This window comes from Biomphalaria glabrata, chromosome 11, assembly GCF_947242115.1.
Source record: "Biomphalaria glabrata chromosome 11, xgBioGlab47.1, whole genome shotgun sequence".
NCBI lineage: Eukaryota > Metazoa > Mollusca > Gastropoda > Planorbidae > Biomphalaria > Biomphalaria glabrata.
In genome coordinates this window covers 17,432,283-17,459,002 of record NC_074721.1, presented here as the reverse complement: position 1 = coordinate 17,459,002, position 26,720 = coordinate 17,432,283, and the positions used below count along the sequence as shown (strand labels likewise).

Genomic DNA, 26,720 nt, shown 5'->3' with positions numbered 1-26,720 from the left:
AAGATTTATTTCCTCCACTGACTTAAAGATATTGAAAGATTAAGTAACAGTTATGTAAAGATAAAGTAACAGTTATGTAAAGATAAAGTAACAGTTATGTAAAGATAAAGTAACAGTTATGTAAAGATAAAGTAACAGTTATGTAAAGATAAAGTAACAGTTATGTAAAGATAAAGTAACAGTTATGTAAAGATAAAGTAACAGTTATGTAAAGATAAAGTAACAGTTATGTAAAGATAAAGTAACAGTTATGTAAAGATAAAGTAACAGTTATGTAAAGATAAAGTAACAGTTATGTAAAGATAAAGTAACAGTTATGTAAAGATAAAGTAACAGTTATGTAAAGATAAAGTAACAGTTATGTAAAGATAAAGTAACAGTTATGTAAAGATAAAGTAACAGTTACGTAGAGTAACCTCACATACTTACTTTTAATCTACCCTGTTTTTTTTTTTACAATCCCACATAATATCCTCAAGCTCTTCATGGGTGGAACTTAAAACCTACTAGGGTTTACACTGTTCTTGGAAACGGCTTTAAAGTTTTTCCTACAAATTTTACAGTTTATGTTTGAGAAATAAAGTAGGCCTACTAGCTAATATGCTACACGGGAAAAACTCTGGTTTGACCATTATAATTTTTCAATCATCTAATTGTTAAATTTCGCTTAGGTCTTCAATTGTTTTTCGGGGGGAGGGGGAGGGGAGATTTCCGCATGTATTCAGTAAAGATTTGATTAAATAAGAGAAGTGCATAAACAGTTTGCGCAACGTCTTAGGTAGAAATCATTAGCAGGACTGCTAGAGTTAGTTTGTGACAATACACGTATGTATAAATTACTGCTGCGGTCACAGGTTTGGTAATTTATTTATGCACAATATCAATGCTAAATCTCTAACTCGACCCATTATTCTATTAATTCTATTCTTGACTACTCTTTTATATTTTAAATCTGTAGGCCTATATATTTCACCAATCTAGAATTCTCTTTCTACTGAGTAGATTTATACATGGATGTAGCCAGGATTTTTCCGGGGGTGAGTGGAAATTGGGATGGATTATTCTCGGATTAAGTTGAATTTTTTAATCGAGTCTTAATTTTTCAATGTCGATGACAATACATGAACCAATTAAAAAATAAGAATTAGTCTTTTTTTTTTTCTAATTGCTATTGTCAAGACTATTGGTCGCAAAAAGCAGCTCTCAAGCCACATGCGGCACTTTAACTCCTTGGCTGCGACTCTTCCACTAAATGTTTAATGCAGGCAAGAAATAGTATTTATAAACTTTCCTTAAAAGAGATCAGGAAACATTTTTAAAAGTCTACAGAGACGAGACACATTTTTAAAAACTCACAAAATCACAGATAGGCGCTCGTAATAGTCTTCCTCAAGTAGTTGTGTACCGCACAAACATTTCGTCACTCATCTAGTCGACAAACAATGAAGCATAGGTACACATGGTTATTAGTTCTGGATTTATTGTTTTATCATTATTCGGTTGGTGGGGCGTCTGATGCGATTCTTGCGTGAATGATCTCTTCTAAAGGCCTAAAAAGAAGTTTGTGGTCTTATTGCCACGCAAAAGCTATAATTGAGTACTTCTAAAGACATCAAATTCCATCAGAAAAAAAAAAAGACAGACAAAGCAAAAAAGTATGACCTTTACAAGCAAAATACTTATACGCGCATTTATTTTAGTGTGTAACGAGTATATCAGTAAGTCCTTATTTAAGTAAGTTTTTCTTTACCTGTTAGACACCTTGTGTATCCCCTCCTTTTAGTGTGTAACGAGTATATCAGTAAGTACGTTTCTCTTTACCTGTTAGACACCTTGTGTATCCCCGCCCTTTAGTGTGTAACGAGTATATCAGTAAGTACGTTTCTCTTTACCTGTTAGACACCTTGTGTACCCCCGCCCTTTAGTGTGTAACGAGTATATCAGTAAGTACGTTTCTCTTTACCTGTTAGACACCTTGTGTATCCCCGCCCTTTAGTGTGTAACGAGTATATCAGTAAGTACGTTTCTCTTTACCTGTTAGACACCTTGTGTATCCCCGCCCTTTAGTGTGTAACGAGTATATCAGTAAGTACGTTTCTCTTTACCTGTTAGACACCTTGTGTACCCCCGCCCTTTAGTGTGTAACGAGTATATCAGTAAGTACGTTTCTCTTTACCTGTTAGACACCTTGTGAACCCCCGCCCTTTAGTGTGTAACGAGTATATCAGTAAGTACGTTTCTCTTTACCTGTTAGACACCTTGTGTATCCCCGCCCTTTAGTGTGTAACGAGTATATCAGTAAGTACGTTTCTCTTTACCTGTTAGACACCTTGTGAACCCCCGCCCTTTAGTGTGTAACGAGTATATCAGTAAGTACGTTTCTCTTTACCTGTTAGACACCTTGTGTACCTCCGCCCTTTAGTGTGTAACGAGTATATCAGTAAGTACGTTTCTCTTTACCTGTTAGACACCTTGTGTATCCCCGCCCTTTAGTGTGTAACGAGTATATCAGTAAGTACGTTTCTCTTTACCTGTTAGACACCTTGTGTACCTCCGCCCTTTAGTGTGTAACGAGTATATCAGTAAGTACGTTTCTCTTTACCTGTTAGACACCTTGTGTATCCCCGCCCTTTAGTGTGTAACGAGTATATCAGTAAGTACGTTTCTCTTTACCTGTTAGACACCTTGTGTACCTCCGCCCTTTAGTGTGTAACGAGTATATCAGTAAGTCCTTATTTAAGTAAGTTTTTCTTTACCTGTTAGACACCTTGTGTACCCCCGCCCTTTAGTGTGTAACGAGTATATCAGTAAGTACGTTTCTCTTTACCTGTTAGACACCTTGTGAACCCCCGCCCTTTAGTGTGTAACGAGTATATCAGTAAGTACGTTTCTCTTTACCTGTTAGACACCTTGTGTATCCCCGCCCTTTAGTTTGTAACGAGTATATCAGTAAGTACGTTTCTCTTTACCTGTTAGACACCTTGTGAACCCCCGCCCTTTAGTGTGTAACGAGTATATCAGTAAGTACGTTTCTCTTTACCTGTTAGACACCTTGTGTATCCCCGCCCTTTAGTGTGTAACGAGTATATCAGTAAGTACGTTTCTCTTTACCGGTTAGACACCTTGTGTATCCCCGCCCTTTAGTGTGTAACGAGTATATCAGTAAGTACGTTTCTCTTTACCTGTTAGACACCTTGTGTATCCCCGCCCTTTAGTGTGTAACGAGTATATCAGTAAGTACGTTTCTCTTTACCTGTTAGACACCTTGTGTATCCCCGCCCTTTAGTGTGTAACGAGTATATCAGTAAGTACGTTTCTCTTTACCTGTTAGACACCTTGTGTATCCCCGCCCTTTAGTGTGTAACGAGTATATCAGTAAGTACGTTTCTCTTTACCTGTTAGACACCTTGTGTATCCCCGCCCTTTAGTGTGTAACGAGTATATCAGTAAGTACGTTTCTCTTTACCTGTTAGACACCTTGTGTACCCCCGCCCTTTAGTGTGTAACGAGTATATCAGTAAGTACGTTTCTCTTGACCTGTTAGACACCTTGTGTACCCCCTCCCTTTAGTGTGTAACGAGTATATCAGTAAGTCCTTATTTAAGTACGTTTCTCTTTACCTGTTAGACACCTTGTGTACCCCCGCCCTTTAGTGTGTAACGAGTATATCAGTAAGTACGTTTCTCTTTACCTGTTAGACACCTTGTGTACCCCCTCCCTTTAGTGTGTAACGAGTATATCAGTAAGTACGTTTCTCTTTACCTGTTAGACACCTTGTGTACCCCCTCCTTTTAGTGTGTAACGAGTATATCAGTAAGTACGTTTCTCTTTACCTGTTAGACACCTTGTGAACCCCCTCCTTTTAGTGTGTAACGAGTATATCAGTAAGTACGTTTCTCTTTACCTGTTAGACACCTTGTGTATCCCCGCCCTTTAGTGTGTAACGAGTATATCAGTAAGTACGTTTCTCTTTACCTGTTAGACACCTTGTGTATCCCCGCCCTTTAGTGTGTAACGAGTATATCAGTAAGTACGTTTCTCTTTACCTGTTAGACACCTTGTGTATCCCCGCCCTTTAGTGTGTAACGAGTATATCAGTAAGTACGTTTCTCTTTACCTGTTAGACACCTTGTGTATCCCCGCCCTTTAGTGTGTAACGAGTATATCAGTAAGTACGTTTCTCTTTACCTGTTAGACACCTTGTGTATCCCCGCCCTTTAGTGTGTAACGAGTATATCAGTAAGTACGTTTCTCTTTACCTGTTAGACACCTTGTGTATCCCAGCCCTTTAGTGTGTAACGAGTATATCAGTAAGTACGTTTCTCTTTACCTGTTAGACACCTTGTGTATCCCCGCCCTTTAGTGTGTAACGAGTATATCAGTAAGTACGTTTCTCTTTACCTGTTAGACACCTTGTGAACCCCCGCCCTTTAGTGTGTAACGAGTATATCAGTAAGTACGTTTCTCTTTACCTGTTAGACACCTTGTGTATCCCAGCCCTTTAGTGTGTAACGAGTATATCAGTAAGTACGTTTCTCTTTACCTGTTAGACACCTTGTGTACCCCCGCCCTTTAGTGTGTAACGAGTATATCAGTAAGTACGTTTCTCTTTACCTGTTAGACACCTTGTGTATCCCCGCCCTTTAGTGTGTAACGAGTATATCAGTAAGTCCTTATTTAAGTACGTTTCTCTTTATCTGTTAGACACCTTGTGTACCCCCGCCCTCCTCTTGTTGTACATCACGATATCTTTAAACATCATTTTCTAAACTAATCAAAGAACATTCAATCCTGGGAAATATCAGGGGAATCCCCAAACAGAATGCCGGTGAAAAAGGGGGAGGGTAGATTGCGACTGTGTCGTCTCAGCTGAAGGGTTGTTCATCGTTTTGTATAGGAAAAGTAGTGAGAAGCTCAATCCTGCAATAAGAAAGACATCTCCATGACGACAGAAGAATCTAACTAGAAACAAGAAGCATTAAAAAAATAATCTAAATGATATTTTCAAAGAAATGCATATAAGAAATGACGGAGGGCCTACGTATAAACTTGGATAAGACTACAATTGTGCAAAGGGTGGCCCCGTCAGATTTGGCGAGTCAGAGTTTGAAGAGTTGGACAGGTCCAGATACCTTGGCAGCATCATAGCATGGGGATGTCTACCATGACGTAGCGTGCCGAATAGGAAAGGCAGGGAGCATTCTCCAAAGGCTGCGGCCTATTTGGACAAGCCAAGCCATTGGACTTGAAAGACAAAAATACACTTTCTTAAGACATTTGTCATCCCAAGAGCAACACATAGGCCTACTGTTATGACATGATTAGGATTTAGTTATTTGTTTCATGAATAAGGAAAAAGTTTTACTTAGCGACGATAACGTAAAGTTTGTTAAAAAGTAAGAACGCTTTAGGATTTGATAGAGACAAGACGCTTTTCCTACCACAGCAAAAAATAAGAAGTAGTTTACGGACATAGTGGACATCGGACGATTCCCTTCGTGATCATTAAACATATTTGTTGACCAACATCAGCGTCCACTACATATCTGGATTGTTTAGGCATTGCGCCGGTGTTTGAAGGTTACCTCCTGTTTATTTCATTGTTTGTACTGGACACGGCAAAAGAGCCATAACAATACATATGAGACATGGAAGTCATCTGCCAAATTTGAGAAAAAACTAAAGTGGCTCAACAAAAATGGCTAGATGAATTTTAGGTGTCAGTTATAGAGATCGGGTCTCAAACAAGGAAATTGTATGCCAAGTTGACCACTTAGTGAGGTTGTGACAGAGCGTCGCATGAGGTTTGCCGGACATGTTCTCCGACAACATGAATTATGCAGACCAAGAGTTGCGACGATATTGAGGCCAATACGAGGAAAGCGTCGTAACATCGTCGTATAACTGGACATCACACTTTCATGGAGGATCTCAGAGCACTGAGTACCTGGTGGGAAGAAGCTTCAGACATTGCCAGTGACGGATCTTTGTGGAAACAGCGTTCAGTCCAATGCGCCAAATGGCGCGGAAGGATCTATTATAAGTCTAAAGTAAGTCTCTACCCGGAAGAAATGAAAAAAAAAAAAAGACTTGAATCAACGAAAAATGGACCAGCTCAGACATAAAGTTCAAGAAAAAATTCCTTTTACAAGCTGTCCCGTCATAACCAACAGAAAATATTTCGTCTCAAAATCGGACACTGCAGAATGAGACAACACATGATCCGGATGGTAAAAATAGGGACTAGTGAGATTTGCCCTAGTGGAGAATACCGTCCATGTCCTTTATAAGCTGCAGCCTCTATCGAGAGGCCCAGACAAGACACCCCACTCCTATAGAATAAAAACTATAAGAAGAGTTGCCAGATCCGGAAACACTTTACCTAAGCCCACTGTGTTAGCAATAAGGTTTTATTTTTTCCACAAACAAATTCATAAACTGTCACATTTTTAGGAAAATCTTTAAAGCCGTTTTCGAAATACTCGTTCAGTTTCCATGTAATTCTAAACCTTTTTTTTTAACCCATGCAGAGTTGGCAAGCTTTAAGGAACTGACAAAAAATGGAGTAGTTGGGTAAACCCATTAACCCTCCCCCCCCCCCCCAACAAAAATGTGGTCACTTATGTAAAAAAAATGGAAAGTTCCCCTTTCAGACCTTGTTGTCTATAGGGCAGATGGTGTAAAGGTCATCTGTTTCTGTGGCCTACGGTTAACGAGGGTGTCATGGGGTCAGCACAACGACCAGTCGTCTTTACTTTTCCCATTAGAGCTGGATGGACTTAGAGGCGCCCAAAGATCCAGAAATTAAAAATGCCAGTCTTTAGCAGGATTCGAACCCGCTGAACCCGATCACTTATGTCAGTGTTTTTAAATTCTATAGCGTACATAGAATATAAAATATTGTATAACCCTTGACCATGTACAGATGAAACGTTTACACCCAAGGTTATCCCTATACATTATTACATACAATCACAGAGCCATAAAATTGTTTGATTCTCGTATTTTACACGCGTGTCCACTCATTTTCGCATTTACAACAGCACTTAAACACAGACGTGTACTTACACATACACATACGCACTTGCGTGTAGCTCAATTACTAACATAACAAACACGGGATGAAATACGATCTTTTCCGACTTGGCCAAGGACATGCTACGGCTCACTGCCCATGACCTGACAAAGAAACAATAGCACGTGACACAAGTCGTGCGTAATAGTTTTATAAATAGAATTTAAAAAAAATGACGTTGGCGTTGTTAAAAAAGAAAGCCAAAGGGGGAAAGTTCTGCGGTAAGTATTTCTCGTTCACCTGTTTTGAGACAGTAAAGAAAAGATAGAAAAAAGTTTTAATGTTTCAAAGTGACGCCGCGAGATGCATACTGCAGGCAAAGCATCCTTCACTGTGATTCTAGTGTGTTCATTGCGTTGAATTCTCTCGGTGTAACTCGCAAAGGAATTAGTTTTCTCCTGTTCGACCATTTGCTTCCACTAAAGAACGCTTCAATCGAGGCTGCCACACTTAGAATTAGGGTACTGGTTGTTCTCAAACTGTGGTGCGCAAACCGCCAGGGGTCCCCGAGACGACAGTAGCGGGTCCGAAGAAAGAAGAATTTTACATTTAATTAAAAGGATCGGATAATTTGAATAATCCACGACTCTCACTACTGTTTTATGACTTAAACCAAAGATTTGAAGAGATTCTTCACTTGGCAATGCCCGACTACGTATTGATTGCGCGTAGACAAACTCCGATCCAAATCACAGATGAATCCATTCTAATACAGGAGCAGTTTATTGAAACATTAAAAAACGAGGAACTTAAAATCAATGTTTCAACAAGTATACCACAATTTCTGCTTTCATAAACAGATTCCAATGGTATGTCTTGCATTATGGGTCATTGTACAGAAGTTGTAGACTTTTTTGATTTAAGAGAACGTGAACGTACTGTAAATGAACCTCAACAAATCAAAGAAACCGACTAGAAATTTGTGCTCGAGGAAATTCGTAGTTGCTTTTTACAACCGTTGAGCCGGACCTAAAATCTAAATACACTCATAAAGCTCATCACCTTTATCCAGGTCAATTTTCTAAAAAATATTTTAAACAAAAGTTGAAATTTCAAGCAGCACGCCTTCAACTACATTATTTTTTGTTTAGATGTGTAATTTATATATTAAGCATTTATGGAAGCTTTTTCACGTAAGGGTCCACGGGCAAGATTTGACTATACAAAGGGGTTCCCGGGTAAAAAAAAAATCGAGGAACTTTTAGGAGATCGATTATTCTAAAAAATAAACATGATTAGATTCCTTTAATGACCTGACCTGAACAGTGACCACACAGAGAAAAAGAAAGCACAAAGTGGATATACAGTCTTCTATTCTATCAATAGGTCATCTCATGACTACCTCAAAATTAAGAATTAAATATTATTACAAAAAACGCTGCAGTTGTAAGACATAACAAGTAATTAATAGATTGGTTTCATTAATATAAAAGTGAAAACTTTGTTTAAACGATGTGCTACAGAGTCAATCAAAATAACCGTTGGTCGAGTCCATATCTTCCAACAAAACTTATAAGTTGCACTTCTTGATACAATTGTGAGAAATCACGTAAAACTTGTATTGTGCTTTGGATGTCAAGAGACTCTCAGACTCAAACCTCCAATCATGGCAAGAAGAATGGCTGCTTTTATCAGTAGATTAAAATGTGAGAAAATGAGAGAGGTTTAATTTGATATGAAACATTGAGAAACAAAACCGTATTACGAGAGATGTCAGTGAACTTGGAATGAACCTATCTGATAGATGTACATAAACATATCTGATAGATGTACATGAACTTAACTGATAGATGTACATAAACATATCTTATAGATGTACATGAACTTATCTGATAGATGTACATAAACATATCTTATAGATGTACATAAACATATCTTATAGATGTACATAAACATATCTGATAGATGTACATAAACATATCTGATAGATGTACATGAACTTATCTGATAGATGTGCATAAACATATCTTATAGATGTACATGAACTTATCTGATGTACATAAACATATCTTATAGATGTACATGAACCTATCTTATAGATGTACATGAACCTATCTGATAGATGTACATGAACCTATCTTATAGATGTACATGAACTTATCTGATAGAAGTACATGAACCTATCTGATAGATGTACATGAACTTATCTGATGTACATAAACATATCTTATAGATGTACATGAACCTATCTTATAGATGTACATGAACCTATCTGATAGATGTACATGAACCTATCTTATAGATGTACATGAACTTATCTGATAGATGTACATAAACATATCTTATAGATATACATGAACTTATCTTATGGATATACAAAAACGTATCTGATGGAGGTACATTAACCTATCTGATGGAGGTACATTAACCTATCTGATGGAGGTACATTAACCTATCTGATGGAGGTACATTAACCTATCTGATGGAGGTACATTAACCTATCTGATGGAGGTACATTAACCTATTTGATGGAGGTACATTAACCTATCTGATGGAGGTACATTAACCTATCTGATGGATGTACATTAACCTATTTGATGGAGGTACATTAACCTATCTGATGGAGGTACATTAACCTATCTGATGGAGGTACATTAACCTATCTGATGGAGGTACATTAACCTATCTGATGGATGTACATTAACCTATCTGATGGAGGTACATTAACCTATCTGATGGAGGTACATTAACCTATCTGATGGAGGTACATTAACCTATCTGATGGAGGTACATTAACCTATCTGATGGGGGTACATTAACTTATCTAAAAGATGTAGTTGAGCTAGTGTGTGGGGCATGTTGCTGAATGTCCTACGTCGCTTGGCTACCTAAAGGTCGCTTCAATCTGAGCTGAGTTGTGTTTGCTGAGCGGTGCGGTCCGTGTACGCCTAGTTATTTATACCACTCTTAATTGGATCAAAAGAAACATCTGTCAAGTTCTGGAATTTCCGCTGAAGCCTCTTGTTAAAAACAAGTTATTATTTGACTTCATTCGGAACTTTTCATCGATAATAGGACGTTTTAAGCCAAATTTAATTTTAAAATTATTATTTTCTGAAATATTATAGCGGTCACACCAGCGTCTTGACTGTAAGCACAACGACCAACCGCCTTTGCTTTTCCCCAGCTAATGTCAGGTACCCATAAGAGCTGGGTGGTGCCCCAAAAATTCCAGTCTTCACAAGGATACGAACCCGGGACGCCTAGTTCGGAAGCCAAGCGCTTTACCGCTCAGCCACCGCGCCTCCCGTAAGGGCAATTAGCTAGTATTTTTCCACGTAGATATACTTAAGCTGTCAAATTTCTAGGAAAATCGTTACAATTGTTTTCGATACATCCATCCAGATTTTACACATCCTTTTTCAAGTTATCCCTTTCAACTATGAAGAAAGTTTTAACTGCCAATAATAGTTGATCTAGATTTATATTTAAACAGGAGAACTATTAAAAGAAACAAAACATTGTAATATCTATGTAGTATTCCAAGTTAGTAGCATTTTTTTCTCAGAAATAGTCTCCACCTTTACTAAACCTTCACAAATACTTTGGGCCCTCCTTGCAGACGCTTATGTCATGTTACATTTTTCGTCACAGATCGATTGCCACGAATGACCCATTTGTTCTGCAGGAAATTGAAGTCACGACTTAAGGGCATTAACTGTATTTTCAAAAGTAGCGTCACTCTTAAACCGAAGCTTGCTAGCACTGGTGCTAGGTAGATCCAAAAACAAGTGCCAGGAGGATATCAGAAGAGGTAGATCTAGATGTTTCATTAGAGCCGGTTTTAATAGTATTAGAATAGAAAACACATTTTAAAATGAATGTTTAGGGATGAATATCAATGAATGTATGTATATTCTTTACATCTCTCTCTCTCTCTCTCTCTCGCTCTCGTTCTATATGTCTGTCCGTCTCTCTGTCTTTTTGTCTGTCTGTCTGTCTGTCTGTCTATCTATCTATCGGTATCTCTGTCTGTGTGTATGTGTGTGTGTACATCGTTGGATTGTTTATTGTCACATCTATTTTATAGGTCTTTTGTCCTTTTGTACTTTCTCAACAAATGTTCAAATTATTACTCTCTATATCTTTACCAGCATTCTATTTAAAGCCCTAACACCAGAATGTGACGATTGAAGCTCAACTTTTACTAAAGTCTTACTTTAATATTGTGTCGCGATATTCAGCAACTTAAATTAGTTTAATAATTTAGAAATCTTAATTGTTTCAGGATGACTATGGGCATAAGCTGCAGTCGCAGCCTTGCCACTGACATAGTAGTTCTCTCTTTCAACGCTGATGTTGAGTCCAAAGAAACGGCAAAGAACCGATACGACCAGAGGCGTAGCAAGGTACCCTTGGGCCCTAACCCTAACCCCTTCGCGCCATGAATGCTACGCCACTGGATACCACATTGCTGGCTCTGACAGATGTAGCACTAAGCCATATAGAGTTCTCCTACATTTTTTTTGGTTAAATTTGTCCTTTTAGATTTTCTATGAACAATGTTTAATTTTATTTTTCAGATTGTTTTGCTCCCAGTTTGGATTACTAGCTGACTTTCATTGACTTGGTTTTCATGGCCAACAAAAGATCGACAAGATACCTTCAAGCATCTGTTCTCTTTATCTGGATAATAGCACAGGCTAATGGAGGTGAGACCAGTGGTCCTTTACTGCCGACAGTGCCGCCACCAACAGACGATGAGAATACACTAGTTCAAGTCGCGGTAGTGGACCAGACTAGAGCAAATAGAAATCTGAAGGCCAGGTTCAACAAACAAGATGCTGACCAGTAAGTAGCAGACTAATTAAGTCACAATTGCGTCTGGAACCGTCTTAATTCTTTTGCTTTTTGAAAGCTCAGCACCAAGTACGAAGAGTATCACTTATCCGTAATGAAATGTCAATTAACAAATTCTTCTTGTGTATAATTTCAGGTTTCATCAGTGTATGTGCCGCCCAGATCACGAAGGATGTCGCGTTAAAGTCAATGGTACAATTGTGGACAAGAACAAAGGAAACTTCACGGGAGAGATGAACCCCAGTTACATCTGCCAAGCCAAGAACGACACAAACATTGGATGTGACGGGTTCTCACCTGCACCTGGCGTCCCACCACCATCTTTTAAGATGATCGGAGAAGAGTGTACACCCCGGGAGGTCTCCATCTACTGGCACGAGAGCCAGCAAGCAGACGTCTCCGTGAAGCAGGGTTACGCGAGCTCCATGTTCAGTTGCGCCAACGAAAAGTGCGGCTACTTTCTGGACCGCAAGGAGGACATCAGCAATCACCCACTCGTCATCGCCCTGGTGGTTGTTTGCATCTCTCTCTTCCTCATCACTTCCGTGGTCATCCTTATCTGCCTGGTCAAGACCAAAAGACTCAAGTTCGGAAAGAGAGCCACGACCGAAGATTCCCGAGTCTCTGAAACCGAGCATTCGGTTAAAGGAATGTCGAACGAAAAGTGCGAATCAGTGTCCACTGTTTGCTCAGGAAAATGCGTGGATCCTAATGGCGGGAAAGGCTATGATAATATGGGTTACCAGACTTGGCCATCCACCTCTAAACTGGGCGCCCCAGACTACGAGTTTGAGCCACCATCTTACGACTCAGTGTTTCAACCAGGTGAGAAAAAGCAAGGAGCTCCTGCTGAATGTGGTCTGCAGCCTAACTACATTCAGTATAAGAGAAACAAGGATCGTGCCATTGTGGAGCTCTCATTTTAATTCACTGATGTCCACATCGCTACCTATTTCACTGATGTGACATCATTACACATATCAAACATAGATGTTAAACTCATTACACGATCCGCAGATGCTGATATCCTTTTCATTTAACATCCTACTGATGTTCACACCATTCACATTCCATTGACGTCTACATCATGACACTAAAAACACCCACGTTGTCACCATTGCAAGATCCACTACTGTCCACAGGCTTACAAGCACGATTAGCTGATATTCCCACCCATACTTGATCCACTGATGCATCATTACATTGCTGATGTAAAAATGTATATACTTTTGATTAACTCGATTATTCTGTTCATGTACCAACTTTTTGCGTATTAGCCTGTACAGAATGCTAGAGTTTTATTTCCTTTAGATTCAAAGTTTCAATTATAGAGTAGAGTGTCTAACATTCAATGTCATCATATTTATATATATATTAAAATTAAAGAGAAATTATAATAGGGCTATATTTTAAATTTACTCTTGAAGAGATATTATTTCTCACATTTACGATTTAAAACCTTATTTTGAAAGCTTTAATTATGAACATATACTAATTAAAAAATACCATAGACCATTCCCAGACACACATATACCCCAAAGGAATAAAAAAAAAAGTTTTTCTTTGAACGTAATTTGTACATTATCATTGAGTGTATGATTCAAAAGTTGTACTAATGTTTGTATGTAACAAAAGTTAATGTTATCAAGTAACATTTTTAAGTAACAAAATCAATTGGAGATAAACTGTAAGCTAATCAATGTCAAGGCTAAATTGAAGTTCACTATTGCCAACAAAATAACATAGAATTGAGCTCTAATTGTAACACTATCTCAATGTGTGGCAGCTGATCAACGTATCAGATTTTCTTTGTTACTGCTAGTTAGATCCGATTTGTTTTGTAAATAAGATTTAGGTCATAGAGTCCACCACTTCTCTGCATTAAACGGCAGCTCTTAAACATTGATTCTGCACTAAAAATGAAATATATATAGACATCGATATATATGTATTGAACCCAAACATCCATTAGTAACATTTGTTTTTATTTTGTGCACCAGAGACATGAAAAGTTGGCTGTTACAAAGCTTCTATCTAGTCACTCTGTCTGTCTGGGCAAAAGTTTGTACACGTTATTTCTCCCACACCCAATCTCGGATCAAGCTGAAATTTTGCACAATTATTTCTTTTATCTGACAACACAAGAATCAATGAAAAGAAAATTAACAATTAGTTTATTTATTATTGGTAATTAATTATTTTGTTTTGCATCTCGAACAAGAGAAAGAATTAGTACTGGACTTAAGTGGTGGTATATGCTGAATTAGTTCCTTTTGTGCACCGTCGTCTGATTCTTAGTGAAAAGAACCTGAAAAATAGGACGAGACTATACAGGGCCGGTCTTAGGCCACTGCAACCTATGCGGCCGTAGTGGGCTCCGCACTTTAATAGGTGTAAATTTCTAAATTAAACCATTTTAACTTATTATTAAAGGGTTCCTGGAATTCTCCTGAAAGTGCAAAATATACGAAAAGGTTCAAATACTTAATTTACTTTAATAGTCACTGGCATACAAATCTAAATCTATCTTGACCTCTTAAGAAAAAACCTAAAGCGATATTTTGCTAGTCGATAGTAAAAATAAAAGACAGATCTGAATGGTTTATTTGTTGGAAAACTACTATCTACTGTAGATGGCTCGTAAAGTTAATTTGACAGTAATTTTGTACTTAGTAAAGTAAGAGTATAATGCAAAGACGAATTTATTTTCTAATACCAAATCTTAATATTCAACTATTATCCTTATCCCTAAGCATGACTGCCTGGTCGTGCGGTTTGCGCGCTGGACTGTCGTTCGGATTTATCGATGGTCGAGGGTTCATATTCTGCCCGCTCCCATCCCCCGTCGTCCTGCGGGAGGTTTGGACTAGGAAGTAATTGTTTCTAGAGATTGATTTATTGTTTCTAGAGATTGATTTATTGTTTCTAGTGATTGATTTATTGTTTTTAGTTATTGATTTATTGTTTCTAGTTATTGATTTATTGTTTCTAGTTAAGGGTTCAAATCCCGGTGAAGACGGTGAATTTCAGGTTTCTTAGGGCGCTCCTGAATCAATCCAAATCTAATGGGTAGCTGACATAAGTAAAATGTAAAAGAGGTTGGTCTTTGTGTTGGCCACATGATACCCTCAAAAACAGTGGGCCACAGATAACATGTACATTATCTGCCCTAAAGATTTTTACTTTTTATTCTTTTTAGTTAATAATACACATCAGCGTGAATGTTAAGTTTGGCAAGAATATAATTATAATAATAATGAACTTTGTTTAGATGAAGAGGTAACCTAAAGAAGGAAGGGCCTGTCGGCGAAAGAGATAAGATTCAATGCAAAAGACAGGAATGGAGACAATGAAGAGAACATGAGAGGTTCCTCCGACGGTTCAACAGACTAAGAGACAGGTGAAGGTGACGGAGACATCTTTGAGACCCTGAACGTAATAATAATTTAACAGTTCTACAGACTAGGATGCAGTCATTGGTTGACATGCATGACTAGATGCATGACGCGTAGGACGTAATCATCTTTTTTTTTTTAACCGTTTGACATAGTGGATTTTTATCTTTGACGTCATATATAATTAATTATTTCCATGAAAACTCACTCAGTGCAGCAACATCTATGAACCCTCGCCAACTTGCTCGTATTGATGAAGATATTTTTCAGTCTAACTAGGGCGTGTGAAGTAGTGGATTTTTTTCATTTGACGTCATTTGGAATGAATTCTTCAAATAAATGCTAAAACAACTAGGAATAGTAATTTTTTTAAACCTCGTTATCTGACTCGTATTAAAAAAATAATAGCTAGATTTAGATCTAATCTAGATTTTTTAAACTAGATCCAGATTGTTTCCACTAGATCTAAAATTTTTAAACTATATCTAGATTTTTTACACAAGATCTAGATTTTGTTTTACACTATATCTAGATTTTTTGAACTAGATTTATATTTATATTCTAATTAGAATCATTTTACATTCTAGATCTAGAATTGCTAGGTCTAGTTTAAAATGATATAGACTAGATCAAGACATAGAATTTCAATTTCTAGACTTAAAGTGTAGATTTAGATTTTCAAAAGTCTAGATTAATATTGCAATGTCTAATATACTAAAACTAATCGATTTTTTTTTAAATTTAATGTTACACCGAGTCTATTGTGTGCATAAATCTAATCTAAATTACTTCTAAATTATTCCAAATTTATAATATAGATCTAGATCTAGTAGATGTAGATCTTAAGAGTGCTAAATCAGAAGTTTAGTTTAGGTAGATCTACATCCTAATTATAGTTCTATTTAGATGAAAATGCCAATAGCACTATTGGTAACTGTGCTGAGACATCGGACTACAATTTGATATCTGTTCTTTCCTTCTTTTTTTAAAATTACAAATCAATGCTGAAAGATTATCTAAAATCGCTCGTCTGACATATTGTACATATCTGGTAGATGTCATACCGTAATATGTAATATATCTCTTTATCAATAATAGGCTATTAGTTTGTAACCAGTTTGTTATTAAGTTAACAGCATTGCATGGTCGTGCGGTTGGCGCGCTGGACTGATTATCTCGACGTCCCGGGTTCATGCCCTGCTCGCTGCCATCCCCGGTCGTCCAGCGGGAGGTTTGGGCAAGGATGTTAATTATCTTTAACCTTGAAGGAACATCCGAAACATGTAAAACAGAAAAAAACAACATTTCTTTTTACAACGGCAAATGAATCTTTGAAACGTTATTATTATTGACAATCAAAACAAAATCTCGTCTTGACTATTCCTTGCGAATAGGGGGATCCGACAGGGATCCGATGGGGCCGCCTCTGAGTTTGTGTGATAACACAAACTCTCTTGGTAATCTTGTTATAATAATAATAAGAAGAAGAAGAAGAACCCTGGTGAAAGTTATTTCACAATAGCGCATTACACATAGCAAAATCTTACAAAAAATGTAAATTAAATATGAATTCATCGGGAAACAAACATAACGCAAGGGTGTGGTCGTATCTCAAACTCCACCATGCTCCTCTCAGGACTCTATTGAAGTGTCAAGTCACGATCTGCAATGACATTGACCCACACAGCACTCGCACTTTGTCGGGCTTGTGTGGACAGGCCTAAGTGGAAAGGGAAGAGCAGCGGGGTTTTTTTTTTACTTCCTTGTTATTAGAAGTTGGTAAACAGACATCAAAAACAGTCAACAAAACAAATAATCCTAAAAATTGCGTCAATGTAATCAACATAAACATGTGTCTATTCATGTGTCTATTCATGTGTCTATTTATGTGTCTATTCATGTGTCTATTTATGTGTCTATTCATGTGTCTATTCATGTGTCTATTCATGTGTTTATTTATGTGTCTATTTATGTGTCTTTTTATGTGTCTATTCATGTGTCTATTTATGTGTCTATTCATGTTTATTTATTTGTCTATTTATGTGTCTATTCATGTGTCTATTTATGTGTCTATTTATGTGTCTATTTATGTGTCTATTCATGTGTTTATTTATGTGTCTATTTATGTGTCTATTTATGTGTCTATTTATGTGTCTATTTATGTGTCTATTTATGTGTCTATTCATGTGTCTATTCATGTGTTTATTTATGTGTCTATTTATGTGTCTATTTATGTGTCTATTCATGTGTTTATTCATGTGTTTATTTATGTGTCTATTTATGTGCCTATTTATGTGTCTATTCATGTGTCTATTTATGTGTCTATTCATGTGTCTATTTATGTGTCTATTCATGTGTCTATTCATGTGTTTATTTATGTGTCTATTCATGTGTCTATTCATGTGTCTATTCATGTGTTTATTTATGTGTCTATTCATGTGTCTATTCATGTGTCTATTCATGTGTTTATTTATGTGTCTATTTATGTGTCTTTTTATGTGTCTATTCATGTGTCTATTTATGTGTCTATTCATGTTTATTTATTTGTCTATTTATGTGTCTATTCATGTGTCTATTCATGTGTCTATTTATGTGTCTATTTATGTGTCTATTTATGTGTCTATTCATGTGTTTATTTATGTGTCTATTTATGTGTCTATTTATGTGTCTATTTATGTGTCTATTTATGTGTCTATTTATGTGTCTATTCATGTGTCTATTCATGTGTTTATTTATGTGTCTATTTATGTGTCTATTTATGTGTCTATTCATGTGTTTATTCATGTGTTTATTTATGTGTCTATTTATGTGCCTATTTATGTGTCTATTTATGTGTCTATTTATGTGTCTATTTATGTGTTTATTTATGTGTCTATTTATGTGTCTTTTTATGTGTCTATTCATGTGTCTATTTATGTGTCTATTCATGTTTATTTATTTGTCTATTTATGTGTCTATTCATGTGTCTATTTATGTGTCTATTTATGTGTCTATTCATGTGTCTATTCATGTGTTTATTTATGTGTCTATTTATGTGTCTTTTTATGTGTCTATTCATGTGTCTATTTATGTGTCTATTCATGTTTATTTATTTGTCTATTTATGTGTCTATTCATGTGTCTATTTATGTGTCTATTCATGTGTCTATTCATGTGTTTATTTATGTGTCTATTTATGTGTCTATTTATGTGTCTATTCATGTGTTTATTTATGTGTCTATTTATGTGTCTATTTATGTGTCTATTCATGTGTTTATTTATGTGTCTATTTATGTGTCTATTTATGTGTCTATTCATGTGTCTATTTATGTGTCTATTCATGTGTCTATTCATGTGTTTATTTATGTGTTTATTTATGTGTCTATTTATGTGTCTATTTATGTGTCTATTCATGTGTCTATTCATGTGTCTATTCATGTGTCTATTCATTTCTCTGTCTCTGTCTGTCTCCCTCTTTTTCTCTAACTGGAACAACCATTTTGTTTTGTTTTTTTTTAACCTGTGCATCGTAAAAGTTTTGGACTTGATGTGGAAAGACCAGCTTTATAACGCCCCCCCCCCCCACATATATATATATATATATACGCGCATGTGTTTTTGGCCTGTGAATTCTAGTATCACTTTTACTTTTCCCGATCCTTCACCACACACAATGTTCAGGTTTTTAAGTCTATAGATGGCACCTTTAGTTAGTTTTGTATTTTGTCTTTTTTTTTTTTTTACATCATTTAATAAAAATGCGAGCACTATACGGTATTACCTTACCGGAACCCTACACACATTCGTAGAATTTAGCAGAACACTGACTATTTTCAAGGTTGGATTAACTAGATTTTAACGTGTCAATATAATATTTAATGAGATGAAAGTATTTAGAAAGAACAAAATGATTTAACAATGTCACAAATATTATATAGAATGGATATTATGTTAATAATCAAGTAAGCATTTTGCACCTTGCGCACACTTGCGGTACCATAATACCAACACAACCTATATTAGTATGTATTTGACTTGTACACAAAAAACGCACAACACTAGCCCATTGCTGACTCAATCCAAAAATCCACCACTAACTCCCTCAAAGAAACGTTACAACAGCATAATAACAACAAAACTTCATCAGCTTAACAGCAAGGCAACAAAGAACACATCGTGCACCTAACAAGAATTGGTGCTAGAATAATATAACCTAGGCATCTATCTATCTATCTATCTATCTATCTATCTATCTATCTATCTGTCTATCTATCTATCTATCTATCTATCTATCTATCTATCTATCTATCTATCTATCTATCTATCTATCTATCTATCCATCCATCCACCCATCTATCTATCTTTCTATCTATCTAACTATCTATCTATCTATCTATCTATCTATCTATCTATCTATCTATCTATCTATCTATCTATCTATCTATCTATCTATCTATCTATTTATCTCTCTATATATATATCCAGTGACTTTGATGATATTGTCTCCTTGAAAAGCATATTTTCTAAATATCAGGCACAATACTGGTATGTTTAATTCTAACATCTAGTGTTGCCTGAGTTAATCCAGTTTCTAGATTTTGACTTTCCTTCAACATAAGATAATCCTGCTTTCAACAAACAGGTTACAAGAAAATAAATTAAAATACCTATATTGTGGTAGTCTTCAGAAAGACACAATATGAAATCATTTAATTGTTGATCTATTTTTGGTTTCTTTATTTAAAATTAGAGTCAGAATCTAGATAAGTTCAAAGTTCATAGTGATGTTATAGAATTTTATTCGTTACAAAGAATCTTTTTTTTTCCCTGCATTTACTTTAGATTTATTCCCGTGTAGAACTTCTAGTTGATTATGCGAATAGTTTGTGGAACACCTAATCTGACATCGCGGAACACTAGTTTTCCGAGGAACACAGTTTGGGAACACTACTTTAGGCCATCAATCTTGGCATTACATGAATGTAAAATTGATATATATTCCATTTTCGTTCCCCACAATACTCATTTTTTTCTGGTTTTGTATCCTCTGAATATAAGAAAATATAAATCGGACTTCATTAATTGTACTCGTTTATTTGATCCCTTTTGAATGTAAAGAAATTTAAAATTCCTGGTCTACACCAGGATTTGTATCACTAGCTGTGCCTTTGGAAATAGTAATAATTGTCATATAAATATAGACAGATAAGTAGTTCGTCCGTCGTGATACGATACTGACCCACTTTTGTCATCCATGTAGCTAAGTGCTTTGTACTGGAGTTTTGTGCCTCCTCGTGTGGCTGGTGAGACCTCTGTGAGCCCGGAATGTTCGGCTACACACTGGGCAGGTTATTTCAGCTGGAGCTAGTGTCGTGGGTCTTGCTTTTTTTTCTCTAGCGCTTTTCATCTGCCAGTGCTGTTCTCTTGTCCTCAGCAAATTTTTGCGTCTGTTTTCACAGCTCGGCTCCTTCATACCCTATCTTGCGCTTCCGTCTCCCAGGTGGCAGGGTCTACGTTGAAGGCTTTCAGGGAAGCTTTAGAGGGTGTCCAGGTAACGTTTTCTTTGTCCACCTTGTTTCTCGCTTTCGTTTCGTCTGTAGACGTGACCTGCTTATCGCAATTGCGACTGTATCAGGATTGTGTGATAGCTTTGCAGGCCTGCTCTTTGGAGGCTTTCTGTGTCAAGTAATTTGTCTTGTCACGTAACGTTCAGGATTTTTCTGTGACATATCATGTTACATTGCTTCTTTTGTGTCTTTGTGGATTTTGTTTCAGATTGATTTGAAGTCCGTGTTGAAATAAACGTCATTACTTACGTCATCACCTGTGTAGCTGGACCTAGATGTATATATTCCGTCACCTACATCCACATCATGTACTGGAGTGAAAAGTCGCTTCTCACTGGGATCTGCGCATCAGAACAATTCTCACAAGGCTGTGCCTAAATGTCTGACACATACACATTTGATGTATCTGTAGTACTGTCTTTGTCTAGAGATTCCTTTTGGTTTTTGACATGTTCACCATTATTTCTTTGAATCTTGTTCTTCTATGCTACCATTTCCATGATTAGAATAGATGTCTTGTGGTAGCGTTGTTATTATGTCTGAATTAAAATAATATCCACTGGACATATCAACATCGCTGTCTTTGTCTAAAGATTCCTTTTGGTCTGTGTCCAGTTCAACATAATGTCTAATACCCGTTAGTTCTTGTTCTTCATATCCCTGTCCAGTATAGCTGCCTTGTTTTAACTTTATAAATAAATCTGAATTAAAATTATAATCACTTGCAACGTCATTGTCTGATCCATAACAAACAGAAGCAGAGCAAGTACTCTCTTCGTTAGCGTTGACATCTACCCAAGCTAGGGAGGTATCATTGTTGTTCATGACACCTTGCTGAGCTGGACTGTTCAACTTTGTAAATATGTCTGAATTGACATAATCACAATCATCATCTGGACTGTCACCCATCGATGTAAGTTTACCATTGTCTGCCATGCCATTATTACCAGTTTCTGAAGAACGTTGCACAGACTGACTTGTGTTGTTAGCAAAAATGTTTTCTGTCGATGAAGTCGCAAAGTTGATGTTGCAATAGTTACCACTAGTATATTTGTGGTCTAAATCTGTTCTAAGTGTGAATCTGTTTCCAAACGCTTGATTATTGAGATCCAATTCCTCTGAGCTTAGGGACGAGAAGCTTTCTTTGTGAGCTGAACATGTTTCCACATAAGGTTTTACCAAATCCGTACAGTTATTGTCTGACTTGAAGTGACCGTCCATTGGAGTCTTAGGATTTGGATCGATGCACGCAAATGTGACAACATCACAGTCATTTGTAGCATCACATTTAAAAGAGGAATCTTCGCTGGTAAGAGGCATTGGGCTAAAGGATCTATTTCTATTAATCTTGCTTAAAAGGTCTGTGTTGAAATAAATATCATTGTCAAACTTCAGGTCACAGCCTTTATGTTCAGACGTGGCCTTTGTATTGGTGTTCATCTCGCTATCAACACTGAGGTTGTCATGACAATGTTCAAGAAAACTATTTCCGGTTGATGTGGTCACTAAATCTGAGTTAGAATAATATTCGTCATCTGCGTTATTCTCTTCATAAGGGACGCCATCTTTACCTGCATTATTGCCCATGTCAGAGGGTACTTCAAAAGATAGATCTTTTTCTGTTAGTCTTTTCTCTCTTTGACATGCATCTGTTAACCCTCTGCACCCTAAACCTCTTGCTACTTCATCGATATATTTCTTCTTGTCTTGGACTAAAATGGTTTTATTTTCTAATTGATTTAATTCATTATTAATAAATAATGAGTCGAAACAAACATAATCATTTTGTGAGCCTTCACTAAGTGATTCAACTGAGTTGTCTCTAACCGAATCATCATCATCGACATGTATCAATCTTTTTGAGTCTAAACCTATTTCAACATTTGTCTTCCATAGATGAGAATTGACATACAGATCACTCGATCTGGAGTTGTCGTAAACATTCTGGAGTTGTCTCTCATTATGCTCAGTAGATCGGATAGCTGCATCAACATCGTTGAGTAGACTGTCATCAGAGGCTTCATTTGGAGGCGGGACTTCAATCTCCTGTGAATTTACGTAAACATCTTCAGTTATGGAGATAACATCATTGTTATGAACATCAAAACTCGTGTCTTGCCAGATTGGACGTTTACGAAACTTATATTTGCTAATCTCTTCAGTCTCCGGTCTGTCTATATTGCTACATGAATCTGTCGCCATTGCATCTATCAGATCTGAATTAATGTAATCACTTTCCATTTGGGTGCTAGTGTGCTCTACAATGTCGAGTGGTATTTCAGATTCCCTGCCGCTGACTTGATCAGAAATATCAATGTCGTGTTTTGAACATTGTGTTTCCTCAACAATAAGAATTTTTTGCCCTGTAGTTGCAACCTTGTTATAATTATCGTGAAAGTTTCTTTGATATTGGTGGAGTTTGGAATACACGTGACTGCAATAGGTCTGACTCGTTGTATTGTCATGTAACTGAAGACAAGTATCGCTGTAACTCCCGCTCTTCAATGTGTTCGTTGTCGGACAATGATTCAGGTCACTTTTGGAATGCGGAAGACCATGTTTATTTTGTGGATGTACATTGTTGTATATATGTGGCAAGTTATCAGAGCGTGTCGGGGATTGCTGTCCATCTTGTATGTAATGATCTCGTTCAGATGTCTCCCTCGCTGTTAGAGCTACACCATGAACAGACCCCTCACTACAGTACGAGTATATTTGGGAGCTTAAGTTTTTATCTTCCTCGTCCAAAAGAGATGTACTCCTCGCTGAGAGGTGAAGCTTCTGTGAAGGCGAAGGAGGCCTTAATCTGGACACTGTAGCAGACTGGAGAGGAAGACTTGCCCCAGTTGAAACACTTGAGTTACTTTCCGAAGTGTTTAAATGAAAGTTCAGAGTAGCATCATTCTCATAGTGTGAGGTATGGGCATCTCCTTCTTCTGCGCTCATACACTCGTTCTGAGTCTTTTTATGAAGCCTACAAAGTATACAGCTTAAGCAAGTAAGACAAAGGGAAATCAAGGCAGCAATAGAAAGTAGCACAGTTCCAAGGTGGCTGCTGTAGGAAATAAATCTATGAGTCTCTTCTTTGGTGAGGCTCGTTGTTCTCTTGGATGGCATCATTCCGTTCAGAGCTGCCAAGTTTGCTCTTTTCTTTCGCTCTAACAACTTCTCTTCCACGGTGTTTGTGCTGGCATGAAGTCTACAAGCGATCAAAAACATGCTGTGACGCCAGCACTTTATAGGATGAAAGCATCTCATCTGCAGTGATGACAGTTTTGTGCTAGAGATCTTCTCGTGGGCTGACACCGTTCGACTAGCTTCTTCAAAATTTAGATTCATTGCTACAGCTGAAGCAGCACCTCTGAACAGTGTTAATGACTTTGCTATTTCACGATTCACAAACGATTTATCGGCTGTGCTATTTGTTATTAAATAAACGACTCTGTCATTATTAGTAACTTTGTTGGTGAGCGATACACAACTGGTAGACTTCAAACACAAACAGCTAAAAAATCTGAAACAATAAAAATAAATGTTAAACTGTCGTCAATGTAATAAAGTTTTGTTGTGAGTATTCGACTTTCATTTTAAATAGTTGCCAACTAGGAACTATGACAAATTTTAGCTGTCATATATCCCGTCATTGTTTTTATTATTTGCAACGGGAGATTTTCACTTATGGCGAATAACTATAAATAGAGAACCTTTTGGTGTATTTGGTGTACATAATGTAAGAAGTATTGATCATCTTTGTATTTTAGAAGGCTTAGGATAATTTTAGCGCGCTGTAGAATCACATTTCTACGCTCTTACCCTTGTAACACAAACTAATTAATAATAATAATAATAATTTAATTTATAGAGTGCCGTTAACAAACATGACGCAGACTCAAGGCTCTGGGATAACATGGAGTCTATAATAATGAATTACATACCTAAATTAACTCTTTCTTATGATCAATCTCTCACCTAAATTAACTCTTTCTTTGATGAATCACTCAACTAAATTAACTCTTTCTTTTATGGATCTCTCACCTAAAGTAACTGTCTTATGATGAATCACTCAACTAAATTAACTCTTTCTTATGATGAATCACTCAACTAAAGTAACTCTTTCTTATGATGGATCTCTTACCTAAATCAACTCTTTCTTTGATGGATCTCTCACCTAAATTAACTCTTTCTTATGATGGATCTCTCACCTAAATTAACTGTTTCTTTGATGGATCTCTCACCTAAATTAACTCTTTCTTTGATGAATCACTCAACTAAATTAACTCTTTCTTTTATGGATCTCTTACCTAAAGTAACTGTCTTATGATGAATCACTCAACTAAATTAACTCTTTCTTATGATGAATCACTCAACTAAAGTAACTCTTTCTTATGATGGATCTCTTACCTAAATCAACTCTTTCTTTGATGGATCTCTCACCTAAATTAACTCTTTCTTATGATGGATCTCTCACCTAAATTAACTGTTTCTTTGATGGATCTCTCACCTAAATTAACTCTTTCTTATGATGGATCTCTCACCTAAATTAACTCTTTCTTTGATGGATCTCTCACATAAAGTAACTGTCTTATGATGAATCTCTCACCTAAAGTAACTGTCTTATGATGAATCTCTCACCTAAATTAACTCTTTCTTTGATGGATCTCTCACCTAAATTAACTCTTTCTTATGATGGATCTCTCACCTAAATTAACTCTTTCTTACGATGAATCTCTCACATAAAGTAACTGTCTTATGATGAATCACTCAACTAAAGTAACTCTTTCTTTGGTGGATCTCTCACCTAAATCAACTCTTTCTTATGATGAATCTCTCACCTAAAGTAACTTTCTTATGATGAATCTCTCACCTAAAGTAACTGTCTTATGATGAATCTCTCACCTAAAGTAACTGTCTTATGATGAATCTCTCACCTAAAGTAACTGTCTTATGATGAATCACTCAACTAAAGTAACTCTTTCTTATGATGAATCACTCAACTAAAGTAACTCTTTCTTATGATGAATCACTCACCTAAAGTAGCTCTGAGTCTTGACTGCTTTCTTCAAACTATGAATCACACTGTTGGCGTTGGCCAAAATCTCTTCATCTATACTTTGTGCTTGTACGGTTGCTATGACGACCAACACTAAAAGTGATCGTACACTAGAATACGCCATTCTAGCCTCAAGATATGAGGATCGTCTCCCTTCCTTTTTGACTTTTATCTTTTGGCCAAATTGTGAACATCTTTTGAAGGGGCTTTAAACGTGTTCATTGCACTCCCCAGATAACTCCATACACATCGAATAACACAGTTTTAACGAAACTGCAATCAGACGGTTAAATTAAGCAGTAGTTAAATCAGGCCATGTTATTCTTTGTTAATGAAACACAGTAATTAGCCTTGAAGTATTTAATGTTTGTTTTCATAAATGCGGTCAGTTAAATTGCTGTCACTCGGTTCGGCGTGGTTGAAAGATGTTAATGACACTTGTGTAACCGGAACTTTACTTTGTAAATCCTAGTTGTCAGTACATGCGTTCGTGCGTTATATTTTTTTTTAAAATATTACAACAGATTAATAAAACAGAGATATCATTTAAAAAAGTAATTAGTTCTTCTGAAAAATTGTGAAAAAAAAATTGAAAACTCATAAATATTGATTATATATATATATATTTATTTCATCCCCAGTCCCTAACATCCCTGGTCACTTCATCCCTGGTCACTTCATCCTGTTGGTGTTGCGGAGGTAGACAAGTAGTCAACAAAGATCTGTGTCCTGCATGGGGAAAAACTTGTAATAAATGCAAAACGAAAAATCATTTCGCAATCAGATGAAATATGAACAAATGAGTAGAAACAATCATGAATGGATGGCCTAAAAGAAAGAAAGATATAGACAATA

General features: G+C 36.6%; 2 protein-coding genes across 3 annotated transcripts; one reads left to right on the top strand and one right to left on the bottom strand.

Annotated features, from left to right (window-relative positions):
- The first annotated feature begins 10,671 nt into the window (after positions 1-10,671).
- On the top strand, positions 10,672-13,443 carry LOC106074875 (uncharacterized). Of its 2 annotated transcripts, none has more exons than XM_013235756.2 (3): positions 10,672-10,829; positions 11,599-11,866; positions 12,012-13,443. In XM_013235756.2, exons 2-3 carry the CDS (start codon positions 11,652-11,654, stop codon positions 12,799-12,801), a joined length of 1,005 nt encoding a protein of 334 aa, XP_013091210.2. In that variant the 5' UTR covers positions 10,672-10,829; positions 11,599-11,651; the 3' UTR covers positions 12,802-13,443. The 2 variants fall into 2 exon arrangements, with proteins under 2 accessions (XP_013091210.2, XP_055860300.1); XM_056004325.1 differs by having other exon boundaries at positions 10,713-10,922.
- Positions 13,444-18,633: 5,190 nt separating this feature from the next.
- On the bottom strand, positions 18,634-26,381 carry LOC129921782 (uncharacterized). The gene is made up of 2 exons (XM_056004605.1): positions 25,844-26,381; positions 18,634-24,329 (listed from the first exon to the last, which is right to left on the bottom strand). The coding sequence occupies exons 1-2, from the start codon at positions 25,987-25,989 to the stop codon at positions 21,275-21,277; spliced, it is 3,201 nt and encodes a 1,066-aa protein (XP_055860580.1). The 5' UTR covers positions 25,990-26,381; the 3' UTR covers positions 18,634-21,274.
- Positions 26,382-26,720: the final 339 nt, after the last annotated feature.

What these genes read in the sequence shown, in the direction of transcription:
- LOC129921782 (XM_056004605.1), bottom strand. Translation starts at nt 25,989, where the DNA reads ATGGCGTATTCTAGTGTACGATCACTTTTAGTGTTGGTCGTCATAGCA. An exon ending in AAGACTCAGAGCTACTTTAG is followed by an intron (nt 24,330 to 25,843) that starts GTGAGTGATTCA and finishes TTATTGTTTCAG; the next exon opens with ATTTTTTAGCTGTTTGTGTT.
- LOC106074875 (XM_013235756.2), top strand. Translation starts at nt 11,652, where the DNA reads ATGGCCAACAAAAGATCGACAAGATACCTTCAAGCATCTGTTCTCTTT. An exon ending in AACAAACAAGATGCTGACCA is followed by an intron (nt 11,867 to 12,011) that starts GTAAGTAGCAGA and finishes GTATAATTTCAG; the next exon opens with GTTTCATCAGTGTATGTGCC.